The sequence below is a fragment of the Chaetodon auriga genome, chromosome 6 (assembly GCF_051107435.1).
Source record: "Chaetodon auriga isolate fChaAug3 chromosome 6, fChaAug3.hap1, whole genome shotgun sequence".
Taxonomy (NCBI): domain Eukaryota; kingdom Metazoa; phylum Chordata; class Actinopteri; order Chaetodontiformes; family Chaetodontidae; genus Chaetodon; species Chaetodon auriga.
This window is the reverse complement of record NC_135079.1, coordinates 5,594,413-5,620,640: the sequence shown is the minus strand read 5'-3', so window position 1 is coordinate 5,620,640 and position 26,228 is coordinate 5,594,413. Positions and strand designations below refer to the sequence as shown.

Here is a 26,228-nt window from a genome sequence, read left to right as displayed (position 1 = left end):
GGAAATAAGGATTACATTATAAATTTTGCATGTTTATGGGGAACTGACACTGACAGCAGCCCTCTCCTGTCAAGTTAACTGACTGAGCCAAGACCAAAGACTGCAATAGGTAAGACCAAGAGCCGACCGACAAGTCCACAATGATAGGCTGTCTGACTGGACTCGAGTACTTCACCCCGACACTGTCTAGTTCCAGTGGTAGATTTTTTTTTATGAGCATTCATGCAGCAAAAACACTGTTCCCACTGGTGTTCTCAAGTTATAAACTAATTTTATGTGCAAAATGGAGACATTTTGCTCCCTGAGACGGCTTGAACATATACCTCAGTCAATGTCAATACGCTGTTCATGAACTTTAAATTTCAACTACAGCAAACAAATGTGTCTGCGATAGAAATGCAGTTTCCAACAAGAAAGGTGAAAGGTTGATGAAAGGTTTATAAAGATACAGAAGTGCTCAGATTAGAACTACTACCGCTGCAGTTTCCATGTGATGACACAGCAGCGCTGAGGCTATACTTAGTTAATTCTTAGTCTTACTCAATTAAAGAGCGTGGTCCGGATGTAACAGCAGCATTTTGTGTCCTGGCAGAACAGTTTACAGGCCTTGTATTTGTCTGATCTAAGCCTGAGTCTGTCTCTCTTTATTTTCCCAGCAGCCCCTACAATTTCCACAACTACCCCGTGTCTGACTCACTTGCTATCTAAAGATCTTTGGATTTCACAATCTCTTCACTTCTGGAGAAATGAGTGTTTGCCATGTGACATCCTGAAAAGGCTCCGCAGAGAAGGCACTCTCACACAACGCATGCATTACCTGTCCGGGCCTGTGGCAAGGAGAACATTTCATCATCTTAAAACAAAGCACACCCACACACACGTACACATTCACAGCCAAGTAAGACATCTGAAAAGTACCAGGATTAAAGTATCACACGTTCTCCTCCCAGATACCAATTGTGTAAGAGTAAAGCAAAGGGATTACAGCCTGTATAAAGTATGTTCTCAGCACTTGAAATGCACTGTAATGTGACAGCACGGAGCCACACAAGGTAATGGGTATTTACTATTGTCTTTCATAGCCAAAAACCAGTCAGATGAGTTTGTCACACCCTGTGCTCTGCTGTCACATGAACACACAGGTAGTGAGCTGTGCTTAAGCACCATTAGCTCAAATAAAATATGATGCTGGCTCATGAATTTGCTAGAGTAAGTTCATAAAAACACTTTCCTATCATTACCTGTGGAACGGCTCCAGGCTGTACATCAGTCTGACCTCTTGGCTCGTTGGTTTTTCATTTTTGCCAAAGAGATGTTAATGCTGATTAATGCTGAGTGGACTATTCTGAGAGCAAACTGGTGAGTCAGTTTGCAAATGCCTGTTTTTATCATGCAGCAGAGAGAACAAAAATTAGATTTTTATGATACATCCTGTCTTCTGCAGACACCACTGATGTCAACCCAACGATTACAGCCATATTGAAGCTGCTACGGCCTGATTAACTTGTCAGGAGATCGACTTGAAAAACAGCAAAATATTTTACTGGGACTTTTGGGAAGAATGTTGAGGCATTTTGGGTCCAACCCACTGGAATGTCCTCTCGCGTAGCCAAGTGAAGTGTTAGAGACCTGCCTGGCTTTGGATCGGTACTGGGTGTTTTTGGCATCTGTTAATATGAACCTGAGATGGACAGTTTTATCCACAGGGCCTTTCAGGACCATCGGATGCGTCACTGTACTTGATACTATGTGGTTGTGTGAATTGAAGTTTAATTCAAATTATTATTTGTATTATTTAATTGGTAAAAGTTTAATTATAAGAGCTCAGTGCTGCTCAAGGACACTGACACTGCCTGGGTGAAAGTCCATTTCCAATGGCTTTCAAGCATGTTTTCACTTGCACTGTAGGCTGACATATGTTATAGGTTGGCTGCATGGCTGCAACTCCAATCTGAAATTCCTACTGGGTAGAAGAAAGCTACCTGATGTGCACTTTGCTGATGGGTCTGGGCAGTAAGATGCATCTGGAACCAGTCAGTCTGAAGTCTGGGTCACCCCTCCCCCTTATCAATAAAACAGAAAGGAGGTCAATAAGACAGGGAGGTGAAAGAGGGCAGACACAGAGACAGGAAGACCAAAACAAAGTTAGGAAGACATTGATATAATAGAAAAATGTGTTTGCTTTACTTCAGTAATTATACAGTGCCACGAGCTAGGAAGTCTATCAGTTTGTTAGTGTGGTAGTTTTATTCACGTTTTGTTTAGCTTAATTTAAGGCCCACATTTATTATTATATGTATAAGTTATGTTTTCATCAGCGTGTAATCACCTGAAAATAAGATTAGTACTTTCATTACCTTAAAAGGAGTTGTTTGTGTCCACAGAGACAGCAGGAACTTGCCACGCAGTCCGCCATGTTGCATCGCCATGTTTCTACAGCAGCCCAGAAAGGACAAACCACATCGTGCTTGGAGAAGCGACTTCCGCGTTATTCGCGTATTTTCGCGGACACAGTAGGGGAGGGTGGGAGTGCATAGTAGACGGTTACACTCGGCAACGTCACCGCTAGATGTCTCTAATCTACACGCTGGCCATCCATAACCCATTCATTGGCTTTCTTTCTTTATTAGCAAACATTTTGCAATAGTTTTGGTGATCCTAACTTTTCATCCAACTCCATCATCAGGACAAACTTTTACAGCCCTGGCTTAGCAAATGGTAGCATGCTAAAAGCACAGCCTTTCAAAGCTGCTAGCATGGCTCCACACCCATGTCTAATAATGTTTACACTCTTTCTTTACAGTCATTTAACTGTGGCTGGGTTAGCTAACCCCCGTGCAAATCATCTCTATATGTTTTAAAAACACATCTGTACTGTAGCCCTGTTCACACCAGTTTCCTTCTCTTTCTCCTCTGTATACTTGTTGTCATCTATAAATGAAACTATTAGCTGTCGTGTCAAACACATTACATCTCTGTGTACTGTTTATTTACTAAGGGCTTTCAGTCAGGATCAAGAATGAATTTTGGAATGAAAAACAGACATGACTTATCAATTGCTGAGACCCGGTTTGCCACATGTGTAAGTCTATAAGATCTGTTGACATTTTCTGGAGCGATTTCAAATTTGCTTCACATATAGCACATCAGCATTTTACAGGAGTTATTATATCAATATACTAAAAGCAATAGTATCTGTAAGCTAGTTAGTTCACTGTAGGGGTCTGGACCCCCCCAAGGGGTCCCAATATATATTTGAGTGATCATAATTCAAAAAAGGGGGGAATTTAAGCTGTTCTGTTGCATAAAATCCTGTTTTTCTGACTTCTTATCTCATATTTGTTTTGTTTTTTCAAGTGAAAAAAATATATTTCACAAACATAACTCACAAATTGCACTTATTTCTTCACTAAAAGGCCACATAGCCTGGCTTTAATGGTCACAAGTAGATACTGCTTCATGATGGGGTCAAAAGCTAGAAGAGGTGGGAACCATTGCAACAAGTATGTAGTCTATCTGAATAGCCCCATGTGTTTCTGCAGAAAGCTAAATGAGAAACACACTTACCTTGACCTCTTTGGAAAGGTCAGAATATGATTTTTCTATGATTGCAGAGTGCTCATATCAGCACTTCAGTTAAAGGACAATAATTACCTCCGAAGACTTGAAGTGCCAGGATTCCTCTCCCAAACTAAGTCAATGGAGCCACAAATCTGGTTTGAATGTTGGCTTTTGGCCTGCTGTGACGTTGGCCCCAGCAGCAAGCAGCAGCAGCAGGAGGAGGAGGAGGAGGAGGAGTGATTACCAAACATACCATGTGTGTTCATTCGGCCATCTGTTGCCTTTGTTTCCCTCAGATGCTCGGGGAGGAGGACGCTGTAATCCTCTGCACCATGGAGGTCAAGTCCATGTCAGTCAAGTCAGTCCAAGAGTGAGACAACAATTCTGTCTGGTCAACCATGAAAGTGATAGCAACAAAAAAGTCACAAGTCAAGTATCCCTTTAACTGCTCTACAAACAGAATGTATACTTCAGGGAAGCTTACTTACAAAGGACCGGGAAATTTGAGATTCAAAACTTGGAAGCTTGACATGTTTGAAAAAGTCATGTGTGATTCATGTCTGCAGTCAAACTGCTACTGGGACCTAAACACATTTGCCGCTGTGCTCTGGAGCTCAGACTGATTTTTCATTAAGGGAAACAAATGAGGACTCTGGGTACATCGTGTCCTCTGAGGTATCCTGCCGAAGGGCTGGAGGTGCAGTTTTCCTCCCCAGACTATGCAGACAAGAAACTGCTCCTTCCCTTCACTCAGCATCTTGTTTTTTTCTTTTATAGACATCTGCTGGCACTTTGGGCCGTAACGCTTTTACCATGTGCCCCTGCAGCAGCGCTGCAGACCTGAAAGAGATCCACGCTTTCCCCTTTAGATGAGCCAAGTGAGTTGCTCTGGAAGTTTAGGGCATGAAAATAAGTTAAGAATGTGCTAAGCAATGCATATGTGTCTAGCAACGTGCCACTCAAGCATGACCAGACCGGTAGCAACAGGTACATGACTGTGTGATAACTGACATGCTGCTCTCCAGACATTTTGATGACACAACTTCCATTTAAGCACCACGCTGGAGCCGTTTCAATAACTGTTCCCTTCTCCTGGCAAAGAGGTATTTAGCTCATCCAGGCTTCAGCTGTGTCTGATGGAAAAAGCCTAAAAGAAGGCAAAGTTGACCGGTTTTCATCTCCCCCCCACTTCCACGCTCCCACAAATTGGGTTGCTGCAAGAAGTGCACTGTTAGCATTACACTGGCAATACCTCAAGGTTTTGGAACTTTTTCCGAGGTGTCGTTTTACTGCCATTGAGGCCTTTTTGCTTCACTAATACTCTGTGGTGTACATCACAGAAGTGTGTGGCAGGCAGGCTTGATTATTCAGAAATACCCTCTAAACTTGCTTTCACCACTCTAATTAGTGTGGAGATTTATGCTTCAAATGTAGATTTCCTGTCCTCTGTCAGTCTCAGGTTTCTGTGTGAACTTGATGATGTCTCCTCTTGGCACATATCATGAAGGTGACATCATCCTGTCGCTCCAGTTGCATACCAAAACCTGAGAGAGCCTGAAACATCAGACCAAGGCGCTGGGTTCAAATAGAAACATCTGGATTTTCTGAAGTTGAAAAGATTGCAAGTGCTCAAGTGCATCTGTAACACACAGTCAGGACACAGGAGCATTTGTGATCCTTCAGCATCACTATAAGTCAACGCAAAGGAACTGTTACTATAAAGGTGCAATAGTATAGCTAAAACACCTGTTGTCAGGGTTAAAACAGAAGAGGAAGCTCAATATTCATAAGGTACTAATTCAGTTTAACAACAGAGCTGTTGATTTGAGGCATCCAAATGAGATGTTTGCTTCCGAAACATCTGGAACGCATTAAAGAGAAACGCCTGGGTTTCACTTTAACATATTGAACTAGGCTATAGTTTGGCATTCATCAGCTGTCTCCAAGAATTAACCCAGCAGGAGGGCCTCACTCATATCAGGAAACTTTCAGTAAAATGCTCTTAGACTAAACGTTTACATCAGGGTGGAGGGTTTTCCTCCAGGTCCACAGCCAAAGGACAGGTCTCATATGTTTAAATAACTATAATTAAACAAGAATAAATATGACACAAGACTACAGCCAAGCTGGTGGCTCTGTGAGGGTGCGCTGAGCTGCAGAAGGCAGCTAAAATGTTCAAAGTGTTTTTGTTAGCATGCTAACTTTTGCTGGAACAGTTGAGGGAAATCAGCTTTGGAGGTATTTGCAAGTGAATGTAAATGTTTGACCAGATCTTCTGGTCCAGATCACTGACCTACAGACTGCATTCTCCAACCTAACTTTGAATAAAAAAACGGTTCTATTGCAAATTCTGGCAGGATGCTCACATTTTTCTTTGTGTCTCATTTACTTGGCTGTTATGTCACAGTGACAGTATGTTTACATGTACAGAGAAATTTGGAGAACAGCTCCTGGCTGTCCTTGTTTTGGTTATATTGAGGACAAACTGTTTGCATGTGTCATCACATCCTGCTCAGATATATGCTGATGTCCTGAGTATGGGCAGAAAAACAAGTTAGAATATGACAACAACAGTGGCTGAAATCAAAGGCTGATGGGATAAAGTGAATGTGAGCTCCAGTTTTTCATCAGTGCTTCTTTGGAAGATAGTTTGTGCTTTTTTATACTTGAGATATGGGTCACTGTAAATGCAATATGACTCTCACATGTTCCTAGAATAAAACTTGAATAGTCTAGATTTAATGTGTGCATGGAAAAATCTCACAACGCTGGCTTAATATCACATGGTTCAAATGATTACTGATTGATATTCCAGTTCTATAAATCCACAAAAAGGAGAAAGACAGTAAGAAATCACCATCATTACTTTTATTAAGTTTTTTAGGTCCCCTTCCCTTTAATCAAGTGACAGATTGCTTATTGAAAATCACCATCTGTTAAACTAAAGCACAGAGTTCCAGCAGCTCACCAGGTCACACATCCATGTTAGGAAACAGTTACTTGTGTGAAATGTCTGGCATTTAACTTATCATGCAGCTTTGGAACATGAGAGGAGAGTGTCATTAAGAAACCCGATTAGGGCCGCGAGCACTTCTTTGAATGGTTTTTCACTTTTGCACCTTGCGTCTTCCTTTTGCCCAAAATCTGTCTTTGCCTTTGGTGTCCTTTACAGTTTATTTGTGGAATGTTTCTTTACTTTTTCCAAACGCTCTCTTCACATTTTCCTCATAGTAGAAAAGATTACAAAACCAGCAAGCACTTTTCACTACAACCAAACGGAGTAAAAAAGGAAGCCCAGCAGAAAATGTCTGACTTCTTTGGTCTTGGAGAAACTGCGATGCAAATCAAAAAAAAAAAAAGAAAGAAAGAAAAGAAAAAAAGAAAAAAAGCAGAAGTATGAAAAGCAAAAGGTTTGTTCGAAAATAAACAAACACCACATGTAGACAGCAAAGAGTTAAAGCTGCAGATGTGGACTGAACAGTACCAGTAACTGATACAACACCCATATCTGAGTCACACACACACACACACACACACACACACACACACACACACACACACACACACACACACACACACAGGGACCATTTGTTGCACTGAATCAGCACTTCTTTGTTATCGGAGAACAATAATAAGACCTAACTTCACATTCTGGAACGCCAGGCAGAGACGCCACAGAAACACTTTTCATCCAAACGCACCACTGACAGATCAAACCCTCTTGCATCAAAGCGGAAAAGAGTCACAGCTGACAAATGAACACCGGAGGCTGCGTGAGGAGAGCGGTGTCAAGCTCGAAAAGCATTCCCGACACGTTTTGAGGTAATGCTTATAATTACAACGCAGACGCCACATAAACCTCGAAGGTTAACACAACGCTCAAGACTTTTTCTCCCGTTAAACGGGATGAGTAATGCTACTGGAACAACTCGTATTTAGTAATAAACACACTCAAACAGTGAAGAATGGGACCTGAATCTCATTCAGTGGGGAAAAATTAGTTAATGAAATGTGAAAAATGAAATATAAAAGGTGACCCTTCACAGCTGGAATAAGAGAAATATGTATTATTATTGAAGGAATAGTAATGGGAATATAATCGCTTTCTTGCTGTGAGTTAGATAAGACTGATACCTCTCTCGCAGCTGGTGAGCTTAGCTTAGCATACAGGGCTAACAGCTAGCCTGGCTCTGTCTAACGGTAACAAACCCGCCGACCAGCGCCGCCAAAGCTCACTAATTAACACTTTATATGCTGTTTATTTAATCCTTATGAAAACCAAAGTGTAAGAATGGTTTTACAGGGGGTCACGGCTGAACTATTTAATGAATGGGTGCAGTGTCGTAACCCCTGTAAAATGACAAGCTGATGTTTTTACACTTTGGATTTTGTCCAGATTCTAACATTTATTAAATGCTATTTAATAGAAAACTTTTAATTAGTGAGAATTAGATGAGCCAGACTATTTTTTTCCCTTTGCAGACAGACAGAGCCAGGCTAACTGTTTCCCCCTGCTTCCAGTCTTTATGCTAAGCTAAGCTAACCATCTGTGGGGTGTAGCATAATGAGACATGCAACATGAGAGTGATACCAATCTTTAATGTCAAACTATTTCTTGAGGTTATGATGGGTACAGCATAGCGATAATCTGAATGATATAATGTGGTTTTATCTGTGCATTAGATGTTTTCATAATATATGATATGTGATGATATGAGCATCAAATCGTGCTGTTTTTGGACCCAGACTATACTAAACACAAAACTCTGGCACTAGAAAGAATTTGGTCTTGCCAACAAAATGATTTAATACAAATATTGAAATAACAATTTCATGTTCTGCCAGCTAATCCATTTCACCTGCATGACTACTTTTCATTCTGGCTGGCTGAATAAACCTGCTGCCACATGCAAAGATACTGTCTAATTTCTTTTGTTTTCCACCGTGGGAAAGGGAATTGATCAGCACAGTAGTTGACTCATTTCACTCGCTCACCCACACATAAACACATGCCACACACAATGACCCAATATTACATAAAAACATGTGCAAACTTGTTTTCTAAATACAATTCATTCCTGAAAATGTCCCCTGTAAAACATAAGCCATGCTACAGACAAATAGTCCATTTGTCAAACGCCTCAGATCCTTTAAGGCACTTGCTGCATGAAAACAGTCAGAAAAGGACATAACTAAACTGAATTACATGATATCAGTGAGTCTTCCACACGGTGCAAAGTTAAGACAGACGTTTGTTACTTGTGCTAAGAGACACCAGAGAAACTCACTAAGATGATGGTGAAATTTCACTTCAGTATGCACTGCACTTATTTGGCCAGATATGCTACTCTTTCATGGTCTGTTGAGAGAAATCAGTAACTTCAATCAAATTCTAAAATGCTGCATTAAAAAAAACAACTGGAATGTTAATCAGATGGTGAAATTTACATACCGGAAGTCACAATCAGTCCCAGGAGAAGCCAAAGTGCATGATGATGGAGAGAAGGGGACAGTTTCAAAACCCGTTTCATGGCGTGCGTTACACTATACGATCAACTATAGATCCGCTATGAATTTCAAACTTATATTCTTATTTTAATGTTACAAACATCTTAAATTATGTAAAATAAACAATATGCTGTGACATTGCCTATGTGATGTGTATTTCGGAAATAAAAAGGTACAGTAGGTCTTTAAGAACAAACAAAAAAAATGTGACTTTGAATCCATCAAAGCAAAAGACGGACTGGCTTTATACGTCTTTCCAGTAACTACCGCTTCACTAATCTGCAAGTCTTTTCATGACCAACATAAAATAAAACGCCTTCATAAAAGAGTCCAGACTTGGATCCTCCTCCATTTATGTACTGGGGTTTTTTTGGGGTTTTTTTGGCGTCTTGAACTGGGCAGCAGTTCGGTGTCTTTACAGACAGTCGTACATGCGCAGGGTGCGCTCCAGTTGCTGGACAACACGTTGGTAAAAGGCTATCTGCTCCCTGAGGTAGGCCTGCATCATGTCTTTGAAGTCCACCTCTCGCTGCTGATGGAAGTGGCTCATCTCTGCCTGGAGGGCAAACCCAACCGTCCGGCAGCGTTTCCTAATGCCGTCGGCCTCGTCCTGGTCCATCTTGCCTTCGTCACTCATCCGCTGGCTCTCCTTCACCTTGGCAAAGGCACCTGGATTAACACAAAAGGTTAAATCATTTGAAAAACAGAAGGCTGGTTAGGAGCCAAGCACAACACCATGATCGGGAAAGCTTGTTGTTGCATATAACCAGTTTTTGAGATATCCATCTCTGAGGTTTTTGCCTCCACCCGAACACGACAAAAACATATTTTATCACTCACACATAGTCTGTGTGCGTCTTGCCAAAGCCATGCAGATAGTTTTGGCTTTATTTCTCAGGTTTTGGGGATTTCCTCCTCCATCCCAGTTGTTTGTTTGTCTGTGTGACTCACAGCATTGAAAAATCCATCTAAAAACTTAGGAGCAAACATAAAGCACTTCTGGATAATCCACTACAGTCAGTAAGAAAGGGGGATTATCCCAAGCAACAGGAACACAGATTCTTGCTGCCGATTGCTGTTTAATCTTTTAAATGTCTTTTTTTTTTCTGTGAGCACCACAGACAAATTTCCATGGAGCAGGAATAAATCTCAAATTGACTTATGTGCAAATGCAGCCATTGATTGGCATCTGAATGTCAGATACAACTGCAGATAAGTGAGAAACTCTGTTCTTTTTTTTGTATTTGGTTGCATTCACAGTTTAATGTCACTGTCAACTAAACAGTCAATGTAAAAACTCATCCCGAGTCACTGAAAGGCTGTAAAAAGTGCTTCCAATTAAAGGATAAAAATAAAAACCCTAAATGAAAAGTTGTAATAAAGTTAAATATAGTCTAAAAAAACAGTTAGATTTTTATTGCTCTTTGGGTGGGTCTGTATTTCTTACTATATGTTGTGATAATACAAAAATCTGCTGGAGTATAATGTGGCAATATCTCAGCGGCAAAGACCAACATCGTAACTTTCCCCCCAGAAATTAACTACCGCAAAGCTGCACACTTTATAGGTAAAGCAGGGAACACACCGCACAATTACTTTTTGTTTAACTGCATACCAAACGTCTAGCTTCAGATGATGCGGACAAGTAGCAACCGCATTCACCCAGACTTCCATGACGTCACTTTCCAAGTGAAGAACATGGCAGCCTAATGGCATGCCGCCACGCTGCACTTCCCATCAGATCAGTGAGCCTGTCTCAGTCTGAAAGTGAGCTCGCAACCGGGAAGAAGACTGATCATTGAGCAGATAAGCTAGCTAGCAGGACTAGTTTGGACAAGTCAGTTGCTCTGTCTTTAATGTAACCGCTGCAGTGTACAGGTTTTATCCATTAACTCTATCTGTGAGTTCATGCCGCCCTGGATTTTGTGTGGAATTCCTGGCAGAAGTCTGGGAAAGCATGAACAGCACTTCCAGTCTGTTCCAGCGAGGAGGCGTGTGGACTACAGTCTGTGGCGCTGACCTACATTCATGTATTCTGTTTTCCACATGAGAGGAGAATGTGCATCACCAGATAGCATGTCTGTGGGACATAAAGGACAGGCACTCGTGGTTGTGTGCATGTATGTGTGTGGAGCGGGGAAGAATAGGAGGGGTTGAACCAACATTTTTGGATCAGCTAATGCAAAATCTCATCACAAAGAAAGCTCTGATGCCGTCTTCCCCGGAGCTAAACGTGCTCTCCGGACTGATGCAAATCTATACAATTACAGCCACAAAACGAAAAATGTGACTGAATAAAAAGAAACAAGGCTGTTTAAGTTTCCACTTTCAACATGTCTGAATCAGCTGATGCACAAAGTTTGATGTGTTCTTACTTGCAGCTGAATCTGCAAAGCATGCAGGTTTCTGGAAACCAATCCCTCTTCCCCACTCTCTGCCTTCTGCCTCTTTTTCCCCTGATAACAAATGCTCTGTGATACATGGCCAGCAGTCTGGAAAGGCACCAGATTTGTTTATCTTGCCCAACCAGACTGGCTACCGCGTGTTTTACGGCTGTGGCCAAAGAAAGGATTGAACTATTTCACATGTGACAGCTTCATGGGTCTGTGCTGGGCAGATATTAGTACTCTGTGGGGGACAAAGAAGGGGTGAGAGGAGAGAAAAGGAAAGGGACAACACTGTGTGGAGGAGTGAAGAACACAAATAAGACAAACCAGCCTTACCAGGGTTTCTGCAGGGTTTTTCAAGTTAATTAAATTTAAGCCTTTTTAATAACACATAAAATGCCATTTAACATGCATTTCATCATTATTCCTGAAACTGCAATGAGTTTTAGCCTCAATCAGCATTTCCACATTAAGGCATGATAAGCTTTCTCGCTACTGCAGCTAGCCTTAGCTCATGTCAGCTAAAGGTCTGATGGTGCTGACTGAAACGACACATGCAATCCACTCCTGCAATAATCCCACTTTATGATGATACTGTGAGTGTGTAACGTCTCCTGATAAGAAAGCTTTTTAAGACTTTTTAAGACCTGCAGACACCCAGTCTGGTTTAGTAAGACATACAGTATGTGGAATGAGAACGATCGAGATTGACTCTGACCTCAACCCTCTGGCTGACTGAACTCAGGCATCTGCTAAATTCCCCATTCCCACAGCCTTCCCCAGGCGCGGGGTCACTGCAGGATGAATTCAGGAAGCGCAGCCACTTCGTCTCTGCATCTACATCACTGCGCTATCCGTTCGACAAACACAGGCAATCTGAGAAAGGAAGTCCCCCTTTAACATATTTGAATTTGTTTACAGCACGGGGTGCTTGTGCGCTTGTATTTGGTGATGATATTTCCCAGTTTCCTATGACTGAGTTCCTTTTTAGCAAAGCCAGCATTATTTTTCCCCATAGACTGCAGATTCTTTTAAGATCCAAGCATAAGCACACAGCAGTTTTAAGACAAGTGTGCCTAATTTTAACTCCTTCTCATGCGGAACATGGTTTCCAGTCACAGCTAATTAAATCATTCTTCCTGTTTAATCATAAAGTGCAGGCATCATAAAACTGGAGTGGAGCCTCTTTAGTTGAGGCCACTTTGTGTAAATAAGCTGACCCTTGTAACGTGTAATTGATCAACATAACGCGCTGGTTGGTGGTGTGCTACTATCAACTGTTTGACAAGGGATTTTCCTGTAATGAGCGTCTTTAGAAAGACATATGTAGCATGACACAAAATGTTTTTCATATTAAAAAACCAACTCGCCATCTATTTTTGTTTCAAATTAATTAGCCTTTTAAATTCTTCTGCCACTAATGATTATACTGCCAAAACGAACTCATTAGGAAACCGTCATTTGGGATGAACTGAAATGACCCCATGATTACAAATCAAGATATGCTCCTTCAAAAGTTGCACATTCCCTTTGAGCGTCAAGTTAGATACAGTCTCCAATTATGAAAAACATTGCTTCACAATCCTCTCGAGCTGTGTGAGTTTTTGTGTGTGTGTGTGTGTGTGTGTGTGTGTGTGTGTGAGTGAAACGGTACTGGGCTAATATGTGAAAGCACAGCCACTAGTATGTTATTACTTCACTGCTGCAATGAAAACCACAAAACACATAACACCCCCATTTTTCCTTTAAGACTTGGAACTGAGCTAAATTTCTCTATTGAAAAGTAAAAGGAAAAAATACTTGGCAGGTAAAGGCATGACGTTTTCAAATCCAAGATAATGGGTTATGGTTTGTTGAGCCAGTGACTGAACCGGCCATTACTCATGTACTTAAAACACGGGAATACACTTCAGTTAAAATACTGTAAGTTTGAAAAGCCTCAAACTGTAACTTTAACGTCCAAGTACTGACAAGAAAACGTGGGGTAGTATTCCATTTCGAATTTGCGTAATCAGAGTGACTCATCAGTGCACTGTAAAATAAACAAATCTGTGAATTTGGTTCAGAGACTTCAAAACAGGAAGGACTAACGTGACTGAGTAAGATTAGGGGATGTTATTCGCATTGAACAGACAAGTAAACAGAAACATTTTTTAACTGGGGACAAATGAGGCTTGTCACCACAAAACACTGACCTTTAGTAAAGGGCTGTGTGTGTGTGTGGTGGGGTTGACGTCTGTGTCAAGCACTGCAGTGAACTGATGAGATGGGCCAATTTGAAAAAAATGCACACAAAATTTACCCATGATTCTATGTGAAGTAAGCATTGCTGGAGGCTTCTAGAGCTGCAATGATTAGCTGATTCGTTGTGAACAATTAAATTAATTATTTTGTTAATTGATTAGTTGGTTTGAGAAGGTTTTTAAACAGAACGGTCAAAATTCTCTGATTGTAGCTTCTTAAATCTGAATATTTCCTGGTTTCTTCACTCCTCTTTAACTGAATATCGTTGGTTTGTGGACAAAACTCGACATTTGAGGACATTACCTTGGGCTTTGGGAAGCACTGGTGTTTTTCACCATCATCTGGCATTTGATCAAACAATTAATCAATTAATCAAGAAAATAATCAACAGATTAACTGATAATGAAAATAATTGTTAGTTGTAGCCCTACAGGCTTACTAACAAAGCAGGGAACTGATAGGGTTAATATAACTAGTTGGTGAGCAAGTGAGCTAACAGCTAACACCCTAGCAAGTCAACAACATGTTAGCACTAGTCAGTCACAATAGCTTTCTGGACTCCTTTCTATTTTCTCTGTACTGTGCCACCATTTTCTTCTCATGATTGTAAAAATTTAATTCAATAATAAATTATACAAGAGGGAAAAATCTTAGCTAGGAGAGCTAGTTAGTTGGTGATTAGTTTGCTAGCTAGCTAACATATTGAATTAACAGTGTGAGCTTATTGCTCCATTAGAGACCGAGCTAACAAGCTAGCTGACTTAGCAGAGCTTGTTAGTTCGGTCTCTTATGGAAAAATAAGTTCACACAGTTAATTCAAAAGACATATTTGTATCATTGAATCCTGTCTCCTAACTGTCAGTAACTATTCCTCATTTGTGGAAAAGTTTATAGTCTGACAGATGAAGGTTAAATAAAAGTGAATGGAGAAACACAGCTAATAAGCTAGCTTCCTCCATTTTGGACTCTGTGGCTTTCTGTTCCCTCAGAAGGTCAGGACTGTCAAGACTCAAAGTTCACCATACATCTCCCCTGCTGCAAATTTTGCCATTTTAAATGATGGTATGATTGGACATTTAGATGATAATGATAGGGATTAAGATAAATAGCCTACTGATATTTAATCTTGATGGAGGCAAGGAGAAAAGGAAAGGATGGAAGAAGACAGGTCAGGAAAGGAACAACATGCAGGCTACAGAAGAGCTGAAAATAGGGAAGAAAGGGAGGTTTTACAAGAGAAGAAAGACTTAAGACATGGCTTCAAAACTCCCTGACAGGGTCAAAAGTACTCTGCTATATCTGCTAGTGTTTGAAGTGGGCCTTAAAAGCCTTGAGGACACACAAACATGAAAAAACCCAGAGCTGAGTAAGCTAACAGTAATAGTGTTTACGGCAGCCAATCAGATGAGACAGACAGAAACAGAGATGTAGTTTATGTCCTGAGCTGGAGACTCATTTCAGCCGTCTTAAATATCCTTTGTCCATTTATCTTCATGGCAGATTTTTACTCTGGAGGGTGCCAATGCTCAAACAGATATTTCCTATTCTTTGATTTTTTTTTTTTTTTTTTTAAATAACTCACGGATGAGGAATGTTCAAAACAGAATCACTCTGCAGCCTGCAAGCAACTGCTTCTGCACGTTCAATGTTATTTTCTGTGCATCCACATGACTGCAACTCTTAAACTCGCAGATATAATATATGGAGCTTGCAATAGCTCCAAAGCTCAAACTGCAGATCTTAATTCAAGTCATGCAAAAAGATGTTCAACAGATGTTCTTTTTTTTTTTTTTTTAACATAACACGATCGGATCTGAAATCATTATATACTTCACTTTCATACAGATGGTGTTATAAATCCACTCTCATGTCAGACGTGTCACTATCAAGATGTACAGTATTTGTTTATTGGGAGGGATATGCTCCGCGCTGATCCTGAAGGGATATAATTCATTACCATTGCTAATAACCCCGTGTTTGTCTCACAGCATTCCTCTGCAAAGGATTTAATTCATCCCTTTTCAGATCAGGTTTCCTACGTTTGTATGGAAAAAGGGTGTTGTCACAGTGAAATCAAAAGTTGGACTGGATTTGGACAAAAATATTTGGGTTTCCAGCTGCCATGTTGGAACAAAATGACCGGCTTTATGATGACCTTGGCCTCACAAAGTTCAGGCCTTTAAAAACTCCGTTATGTCATCACACATCAAGTAAAACAAACGACCAGTGTCAACATTAACTGTGACATCATACTTCCTTTGTATAGCTTAGCAGATTTGTGAGACTAGACTCAAATCCCTCCAGGTCTTAAGGCTTTCTGCTGGGCTTCTAATCATGACATTAATTTAATTTATAACAGTTTGTGCTCCTTTGTTATGGAACAGATGTATTATTTGCTCTGCGTGTTTGTTCTGTAGTTTTTGCCTAATGAGAAGTGTTGCAATGGCTCGAGGGAGGCAGCACAAGTAAAAAGAATGCAGGACGTCCCTATGATGAAAGACGTCTGCCTGATCAGAACATTAGTTGTCCTCCAAGCAATGCGGATGTCAAAACTAAACTGGCCCATCCTTCCAACTGACAGGACTTTCCAGCGTTCTATAGCTTTTATGATGGTATGTATGCTCGCACAGCAAGATCATGACACAAGACCAGAGTGAGCAAAGCAAACAATGCTCTCCTCTGAGGGATGGCGTCTCCAAGCCAACCGCAAGCATCGCGTCAGTGTTGCCATGATTACAGCCACATTGGCAGGCACCCAGTATCTTTCTGACAGTTTAAGCGTCATTCAACTTAACACTTGTAGCGAGACAAAGGCAAAGAAAATGAAGTTCAGGGTTACATTAGCTGAGCTGGAGCTCAACGGACAGAGCCAGAAAAACCATTAATCTGTGAGCTAACTAGTGAACGTGTTGCCAAAGGAGCTGATCAAAACATGAACAAATACAGATGGCAATGACTTCTATTTTCCATTTATTCACGATAATGTTAGCATTTGGAGATTCAACCTCTGAAGCCACTTTTCCTGTTAAGGGTCAATGGGGAGTGAAGTCGATCCCGGCATGCAGTGCGCATGAGGCTGGGTACGCCCTGGACAGGGTGCCAGTCTACCACCACAAGGTTAAACATATAGACAGAGAAACACATTCACATACACAGACAGGGTTTACAGTTAACCCAAGCTGCATTTCTTTGGGCCACAGAGATCATGCAAACTCCACATAGAGAGCTACCAGCTGGTGTGGTCAGCTCCAGCTGTGAGGTAACAGTGTGACTAAGCAACCATGTCTGACTTAGCATTCATTTAGGCTGGAAATAGAATTGTATTGAAGCGGCATTAATTATAGTTTGGCCACTTTGGCTAAAATCTGCCAAATATCACCTCATAAAAGCAAAAATCTCAGTAAACAGCTGCTGATTCACACATCCAGCAGACACGGAGCATCATTAGCATGCATCTGGAGTCGTGTTTTAGCTCTGTTGTGGTCTCCACCAACTTCTCAGGGATAACATCTGGCTTTTTAACCACTATCTTCATGATTACTTCATTATTCTCTTTACCGAGAGCAGCTGCCTGCCTCACCTGGAAACAGGTGTGAGGGGGGGGGGAGCAAGAAACAGTACAGCTGCAGGTCGTGAAACCAAAACAATGTGCTGAAGGACACTAAAATGCCCCCAGTCCTACAGGATTTAACATTTACATGCAGTTTTAGAGTGCCAAATTGTTTGCATGAACACAGCCTTAAACTAAGCCTTAAACCTACAAACTAGTACGCCTAGTTTAACCTTGAGACATCAGCTAGGCTAACAAGCTATCACTGATGCTACTTGAATTACAGGAATCTCTGTGAAGCTTAATGTTCAGTTTTTGTTGACACGGTGTTAGAAAGGTTCAGCTCTGTTGTAACTGAGGTTACAGTTAGAGGTGGTGTTGTATTAGACTGCATTGTACTCTGAGAGGCAAAAGGCTCCAGTCATCCTCAAGAGTGGGACTGGATACACAAAAATTACGGGGGGTCTTTTCATAAGCTGACTCCTCTCTCACTTAATGCCTTTTTCAGTCAAATGCCACAAAATCTGTGGTCCTTTGAGAGGAGGAGGGAGGCGGCAGTGGTAAAGACTGAGTTCTTGGAGACATCTGTAATCTCCTTCAGTGTGAAACAACAGTGCGCTGGGCCAACACAGACAGGAATGCAGAAGCATGAGGATAGACAGTGTGTGTGAAGACGAGGGCCGAGCCTTTGTCGAGATTTATGAGTAAGCAACCAGGAGAGAGAAAACATTTGCTCTCCATAGTCACCACAGTCAGCAAAGGGGGATGAAGCCAACAAAATAACATGCAATGGACGTTCAAAAGGTGCCCTGACTGGGCCACTGCACGCTCCTGAAACCCAAGCCTGGTTTCACAGATTGAGGTTTGTCTACCTGCTGACAGTGCGGTATTTTCTTGTGTGTTGTAGCCAGAGTATGGAATGTTAATCCGTAACATGTTTGTCACACAATATAAACACGCCATGAGCTCCTGGGCAGCACTTACAAAATTTAAACAATACTGTTCCAACAAAACACACAAAGACACTCATCTCTGCATGCGGGCACAAACCCAAAACCTGAGGTTAGACATTTCCTCAGAACTGGCAGCACAGTATCTTTTCCTTTAAAGTGATAGTGCCTGCATGTGGTTTGTGTAAATGTGTTGCCATATGGAAAGACAACTAACCACTTGTCCAGATTAAAAGTCTGGCTGGAGACGTCCCAGGGGAGCTAGCTCGCTCTGAAGCTGATAGTGCTTTGCTCTGGTGTGGATCACAGATGGTTTTATCCCACTATCAGCAAGGGCGGCAGACAAATGCTCGCTTTACTATAGAGCAATCTAAATGGCGAAATGAGTCACGATAAAAGGAGATCCGCTTCGGTCTGGTGCATTTTATTTTGAAAAATGGCCCGATTACCACGGCACATTTGTCATGACTTTTGCTTTGGTTTTATGTCAGTTTCAAACTTGTACTTCAGGAATTTAATCTGCAATTATTCCAATGTGGCCTTCTCTCGCTAACCCACAAATGGAAGTTCAGTTTAATGTAGAAATCCATCATTGTTTTGGTTTGTCCACAAGAACTGAACAGAAATCGTTGCCTTACTTTGCACAACATGCCACTGTGGGGACACTGGTGATGCGGAACCAGAGCTCAGGCCGCATGAACGCCTCAGATTTCATCTTACACAACATGTGATCAGATCAGACTGGACAGATACCCACGCAGCGGGTGGGTTGGTTTCACTCTATTGTGCAGCCTTTTGTGTTTATTCAAAGCTTAAACAGGTGGTTGCATCTCAGATCAGTGCATCTGTTGTCGAATACAAAATCTACAGAACACGATATCCACTTTACTCTCATAAACGGATGAAACAATTACTGCCAATGTTACCTAACATCTACAGAATACACATTGAACAGAATATGAAAGACCAGATTGATGCCAGACCAGCACTGGCCACTTTATGATTTTGTACAATAATTCAAAATAAGCAGTACTCATGCAATAGGAGACAGTACAATGAATTTCAGAGACCAGGGTCACCAACAAATAATTGCATCTGGCAGTGCTCACATCTGCCTTTCACACAGAGGCCACAGGGGCCCTTTATTCTATAGCAATGCAATGCAATTAACCCTTCAGATCAAGATTTTAAAATTGTATTCAAATGAGATCAAGGTCTAACTATGGGATTAGTTTTGGCAGAGGTTCAAAGCCCGGCAGTTAGGAGTCCCAGCTTCTGACCAGACTAGATTTGCTTTCTCTATTATTAAAACCAGGGCTGCTGCCCAGAAAATCCTGATTTGGGTGTCTTCAGTGGGAAACAGGAGGAAAAAGATGAAAAGAAGAAGAGAGACGTGAAGAGGATAATGGAGGTGAAACTTCTGTGACAGACTGAGCTGCTGATTGAGCAACAGCAGAGACCAAAAGAGCCTCAAAGATCCGTTGAGTAAAAGCCAAAACAGGACAGAGAAAATGGGAGAAAGACATGCATGGAGCACACCCTGACATTTTTCTGACATTACCCAAAACCTTCTCCTCCCTCGATCCATTTTATCAAGGCCACATGCAGTTACTGCCCAACACCACATCTCAGAGACAGTTAACATTCCTGCTGTTCACATGCTCTCCAGGATCACGGCTAAAAAACAGCTCCCATAGACCTCAGCGAAGGGGAAAGTCAGACAGGAAAGACGCAACGAGCAGATGAACAGGAGGAGGAGTGCACCGGAAAAGGTTGACCTCAGTTCTGTGTGTTCTCAGTGTTGCCACAGCTGTATCTGGTTCAGCAGAACACAAGTCACATCGAGGGGAGTTATCTAGACCGGCAGGGAAGACTCGGCACAGGGAAAAACACTGCTGCACAACCTCCTCCTGTACACTATTTGTTGTCTCTTGGCTATTAAATTCTATTGTAAAACAAACGGGTTTTTTGTACCCTTATCAAAATTACACCTGGCAAACTGACAATGATAACAGGAAGTGCACGCAGCCCAAAAATAGTCCACCACATAATATCGCTAATCCTTATTTTCACATTGTTTTTTATACATAATATAACGTATTAGTGAGTGAGCTTTCAAGGTGCTGTGAGGCAGATTATGTCACTTTTGAACAGAGCCAAGCTAGCCGTTTCCCCCTGCTTCCAGTCTTTGTGCTAAGCTAAGCTAACAGCGTCCTAGCCCCAGGTTCGTATTTATTGCACAAACATGAAAGTGGTATCAATCTTCTCATGTAGCTCTCAGCAAGAAAGTGAATAAAGGTATTTCCCAAAATGTTGAACTATTCCTTAAACAAAATCAGAAATGCTCCTGAACGAGGTCAAGTATTACAGTTTAATTCACGTTATGTTTAGTCTCGTGTGCTGAATTCTTTCCTCACTGTCAGATGCATCATCTGCTGTTCCTCATATCACCATTGACAGGTGACCAAGTGAAATGTCACCTTGACTTCTCGGGGTTTTACCATTGTTGGAAACATTTGGGATAGAGTACACAAGACACGTCAGTCAGAGTCAAACACAAAAGTTGGCCTCAGATTCCAATCACATAAAATCTACTTATGTCCTAAAAAAAGTGATTTCATTATCATTTGAAGGCAAAACAAATCACTGTGTTGATAAAAATGCCAAACATGAGAGCCAAAAACACAACCCTAAAATGGCTCTATACGTTCTCTCTGTTCCTTTGCTCTAGTGTTGATCATGTGACACTGTGTAAGCTTGACTGGATTGAGTGTGTGTTATTGCTTCAGAGCTGAACTTTTCATTTGTAAGAGGAATAATATTTTATTTCTTCTTTCAAAGCTACACAGCGTTGCTATCAAGGCTCAGTTCCCAAAATTACACAGAGCTGTATTTCCTACTTCCCCCTCGTGGTGCTTCAAGCATTTTAAAATGACGTTTCATGGCCAGAAACTTCAGCGTGACCTGACACCACCAGGGTTCAATAATGGTTTTCATTTCTGGCGATTTAATATCATTCAGATGGCTTTGCTTTTCTCATTTACTCCTGGGTGGAGTGACTAAATGTAACTAGTGGAATTATATCTCGAATGACCTCTGCGATAATGATCTCCAGCTGTTTGGAGATAATAACTCACTGGTAGCAGCCCTTTCCTTCCTCCTGAACTAACTCCAATCAACTGTTACAGTTTTTGGTTTGAAGGTTGATTCAGACTGCTGGTATGACAGTGTCTTGTACCAAAATCTAAGTACCAAATGTACCAAAATTAATATTTCACCAGGGGGTTTATGATAATCCGCCATCACAAACACAAGCCAAGCACAGTATTCAAATCAGGACGTCACAGGACAATGGCATGCTTTATCATATTAGGGCCAATAACGTTACTGATTAAACACTGTTATTCTAATACATGAGAGTAAAGCAAGCCTGACTGCAGCGGCGGTACAACAGTTTTCAACTAATACAAGTTCTGAATCTCCTGCTTCAGTTGCTTCAAGCATTTATGCATTCATTTCCTGCTGTGAGCACTGATAAGTGGAGACCAGCTCAACCTCCTCTTGAAAATGAATGTCCTGTGATTCTGTTACGCCACTTTTATTTGTGAGGTGTGATTCTTTAAGTAGGTTTTCTCTTCTGAAAAAAAGTAGATCTTGAAGGATCTGCTAGAAGAAGCAGAGAAATATCAAGAGCTGATAAAAAGCCCCAGGAATGACTGTTGAGGGTGTCCCCAAAATTAGTCTTTGAAAGGGGATTTTGAGGGTTACTGCCTTCTTGGCTGTTGTAACATTACACAACAACAAAGCCCTCGTCTATTTGTCTCATCAAACTTTAAACAGAATGCAAAAGGAGGTGAACTACCACAACAAAAAACACCCCATTTTAAACATGTTAATGGTAGTTTTGTTCTATCTCTGGTTAGACAGATAGTTGGACTATTTCCAGTCCTTAATGACAGTTATATTGTACACAAACTTTATATAATGTCAGTAGTATCAAGAGCTTTGATATTTAAAAAGTGAGCTCCTTCATACATACACACTTTGAGTTATATATCCTTAGGAGACATTAAGCTGAGGTATGGTGGAGTATGTGTATACTGTGTATCTTCAGTTATTTGAAAAGAGGCACATTTGAGAAGAAAAACCAGAGAGTGTTTGGTATTTTTGCTGGAAAGATAACAATTAAGGGAATAATCTGACCAGGATCTCAGGTAAAATGATTTCTGTAATACTCTACCACCTTCCCTTCTACGACCTGCTCAGGTTGTCAAAGTCCATCACGCTTATCAAAGGAAACCGAGGGAATGTGGTAAGATGTGGGTGTGTGCATCTGCAGGCAAACACTCTGACCTAATACTCATAGACTGACACATAAAACATTCAAATGCTATGTGGGATCAGATGGGGCGTGTGTGTGTGTGTGTGTGTGTGTGTGTGTGTGTGTGTGTGTGTGTGCGCGTGTGTGTGTGTGTGCACAGCGAGGGGAGGGGAGCTGCTGGAGGCTAAACCTGACCTCATCTGTCACCCATGACAAAATAAATAGCACAGATTGAGAAATAAAACGTGATCACGGGCCATCAGATCATGGGAGTGCGCTCCCATTAGCAGACGCTGTGCGTGTTATTCTTAACTGTTACTGAAGTGTTTGCAGCTCTTTCCCACTGAAGCTGCTGCTGCTGCTGACAAGCTGATACAGAATTTCACAAGTTATTATTGGCGGTTGAGTATTCAGGTTCAATAATAATCTGCTTGAGGACAACTTCTGGACCTCACACATTAGGTCTTAAGGACTCAGCAGTGTTGGAGTCCTTATCTTATTTCATGCCCAGTGGGATTGCCTGGTGATATGATATGAAGGAGAATTCATATCAAGCTGTGTGTATGTGTGTACTGGGTGATCCTCTACAAGGTGGCCACAGTAGTGCTCTGGATTTCAGTTAGTATCATGGTGGATTGACAGGTTTTAATGAAGGGGTGGAAGGCACCAGGAAGCCCATCCTTTCAGGACTTGGTGAAGTAGCATCTTGTTAACAAATGTCTTATAGAAGAGGGGACAAATAAATTGAAAAATGGGTTAGATATGTCGTAACGCTGAGTTCAGGTAACAGGAAGTGACCGCTGCTTGTGGCTTGGAGTGCATTATTTTGACATTGTGGTATACTAATATTAGAAGAGGCCTGTGGCCCCACTTTGGTGCTTTTTAGTTATTTCATTCATATCATTTATTTCATTAATTACTTCATATTTCAAATGCATCTTTGTCTTTTTGAAGAGTTTCTTGATGTTTGTTTTTCACGTTTTTGTCGGTCCTCTGTTGAAACATTTGAAAACCTTAATGAAACATAAATCGTGAAAACCATCTGCTGGAACCTCGCACAGTCTTCTCAGTTCAACACAACCTTAATGTTTGAGAAATTCTAACTGTGAAAATCCCAAAAATGTGGCCTCATGACTGGAAGAATGTATCTTATAATGTGAAACAGGGAACGTTGAGTTAAAAACGTACGAACCTGCAGGAATGAAAACTGGACGGATACATTCAAACATCTGTGTTGATTAGGATGTAATCATCATTAACATTCTTTACTGTTCTTCCATTTGTGATTTCCCTTTAATGGAGTTTGCATGCAGAACAACATCAGAGGAATATCTGACACACTGAAACAATTCATGGATGACTTTACCTTTCTGCAGATGAATGATGTCGGGGAAGTTGGCGAGCAGGCCCTGGTAGAGCGACAGCTTGTCCAGCATAAGGAAGAGGTCATACTTTGGTTGCTCTGCAAACATCTCTCCAATGTTCTCGTAGGTGCGGCCTGTATGGGAGATGGCGTTGTTGAAGGTCTCTGAGCAGTGGGGAGGGTCCAGCATGAACGCCTGGCTGATAGACTGGAAGGCATTTCCCAGTCGCTGGAACTCCTTCCTGAACCCACCCAGGTGCTTACGCACCAGCTCTGAGGCAACATGCGTGAGCTGCATCACGCTGTCATCCATTTTCTTAGCGAAGGCCTTGAAGGAGTCGACCCGCTCCTCTACATCCTGAAGGTCCTGGTGCTCGTTAGGGATCTGGAGGGTCAGCATGAAATGGGCACCCACCATCTCATCCTTCTCCGCCCGTCTCTTGCCCAGTTTCCACTGCTTGTCATCAGCACACATCAGAAAGTGCTCGAAGCCTTCATACTGGGAGAGGACTGGGTGACTGGTCATGTGGTTCATCCACAGTATCAGTCGCCTCTTGCGCTTCTCGATGAAGTCTTCCTCGAATCGCCCCGTGGCCTGCTTCTCAGGCAGGTGAGGCACAGAGATCACAGTGAACTTGTGCAGTAAGCGGTTGTACAGCCAGTCAAAGTGTTTGTAGCGCCTGTAGACAGGATGCGCAGTGTGGCTCGGCGTGACCCGGTACGATATGTACGTCTTGATGCCCTTGAACTTTGTTTGTTTAGTGGGGTCTTCAATGGAACAGGAGAAAGGCTGTGGGCTCTCCTTCCACCGGGGCCCTAAGGGCCCCATATCGATGGTGTACGACTCAGCTATCTTTGCCATCATGGGTACATCACCCAAAACAAACGCTTCGACCCCCGAGCGGACAAAGCTGGAAAATCTGTTCAAGTTCCTGCCCACCATGCTGCCTTTCCTCGAGCTGGAGATGCTGTCCTGTCTCTCCATGTGTGGTTTGGACCGGTAGTGCACATTGGGGTTGTTTGACAGTGGGCTCTGATGGGCATGTCCATTGGCCCCGGGGCTCCTGGTGTGGTCAGCGTCGTCCACCACTGTTGATCTGTCGTCCCAGTCGTCCCAGTCGTCATCATCGTCATCATAGTAACTCTGCTGCAAATGCAGAGGTGTGTTTGGGGTTGAGGGGAAATAGGAGGAGTCGTTTCCTAAAGAACCTGCTGGGCTAATGGAGCAGTCTGTCACGTTGGAGTTTGAGCGGGTGCGAATAATTTCTACATAGGATGCAGGGAAGAGACCCCTCTCCCCTCGGCTGTTCTCCCCCTGAAACCAGCCGTCCACTGAGTTCTCATCAAAGATAACCAGTTCCTCGTTCTCCTGGATGCTGATCTCCTCTTTGTTTTCACTAAGAAAAGTGTAGAGTGCTTTGGCTTTCACTGACATCTTGAAACTCCAGTGGGTCCTAAAAGCAACAAAGTCTACATGCACATAGTGCCTAGATTATGTTGATGCTGCTGTCTTGATGCATGCTGTGCTGGAAACATCTGACACTAGCTCACTGTAATATTTAAACTCATCTCAAATTACATGGCAGCTGGGGGATCAGGTGTGCGACAGCACAGGATGTAAATTTAATGATATGACACTTAGTAAACACAGCAGAACTCCACAGTTGCGTAAAGCTGTTATTTGTATCCGCCTAAAAAAGTCTAAAATATGCCTGCTGTGAGCACTGGCATCCTCAGCCCATTGAGGCGATCGCTCTGTTGTCTTATTATCTATTCTGCCTAAAGGTCTGACAATAACTTCAGGCTATAAGGACTCCATGACACATCAACTCTCTCATAACTGACTGTGGCTCCTTTCACATCACAAACACAACAGGTTGAAAAACAAAGCTGGTTTCACCACAGAGCTCCTCCGAAAGCGTCGACGGTGCTTTTAATCCTCACAAACTGGACTTCAAGCTCGCGTTGTTCACTTATCGGACTCTTAATTCTCATTACGGAGCCTAAAAATGATGCTCGACGGAAGTATTTCCAAGACAAAGTGGCCTGGCGTGAAGAAAAGCAGAGGGATGAGTAATGGTATCCGTGTGCAGTCTGAGCCTGCTCCGCATTCCCTCACACTGAAACTTGCTGCGTTTTCCTTGTAAACAGGTTCCTGCACATCTTCAGTCGATCCTAACAAAAAAAAAAAAGCAGACTCAGCATCCGAACAGTGTCCTTCTACAGAGCATCAGCGCACCTCACGGCTCAGTGTTTCTTCTCCGGGTTTATTCCTGTGCGCGCTGCAACAAAGTAACTCTTTCCATGACGTGAGGCTCGGACAATTGAAGGCAAGTTCGCCTTT

At 42.0% G+C, this 26,228-nt stretch overlaps 1 protein-coding gene across 1 annotated transcript; it reads right to left on the bottom strand.

Annotated features, from left to right (window-relative positions):
• Positions 1–6,410: 6,410 nt before the first annotated feature.
• snx33 (sorting nexin 33) lies at positions 6,411–26,216 on the bottom strand. Its single transcript, XM_076733892.1, has 2 exons — positions 23,888–26,216; positions 6,411–9,738 (listed from the first exon to the last, which is right to left on the bottom strand). The coding sequence occupies exons 1-2, from the start codon at positions 25,317–25,319 to the stop codon at positions 9,485–9,487; spliced, it is 1,686 nt and encodes a 561-aa protein (XP_076590007.1). The 5' UTR covers positions 25,320–26,216; the 3' UTR covers positions 6,411–9,484.
• Between the last annotated feature and the right edge of the window lie 12 nt (positions 26,217–26,228).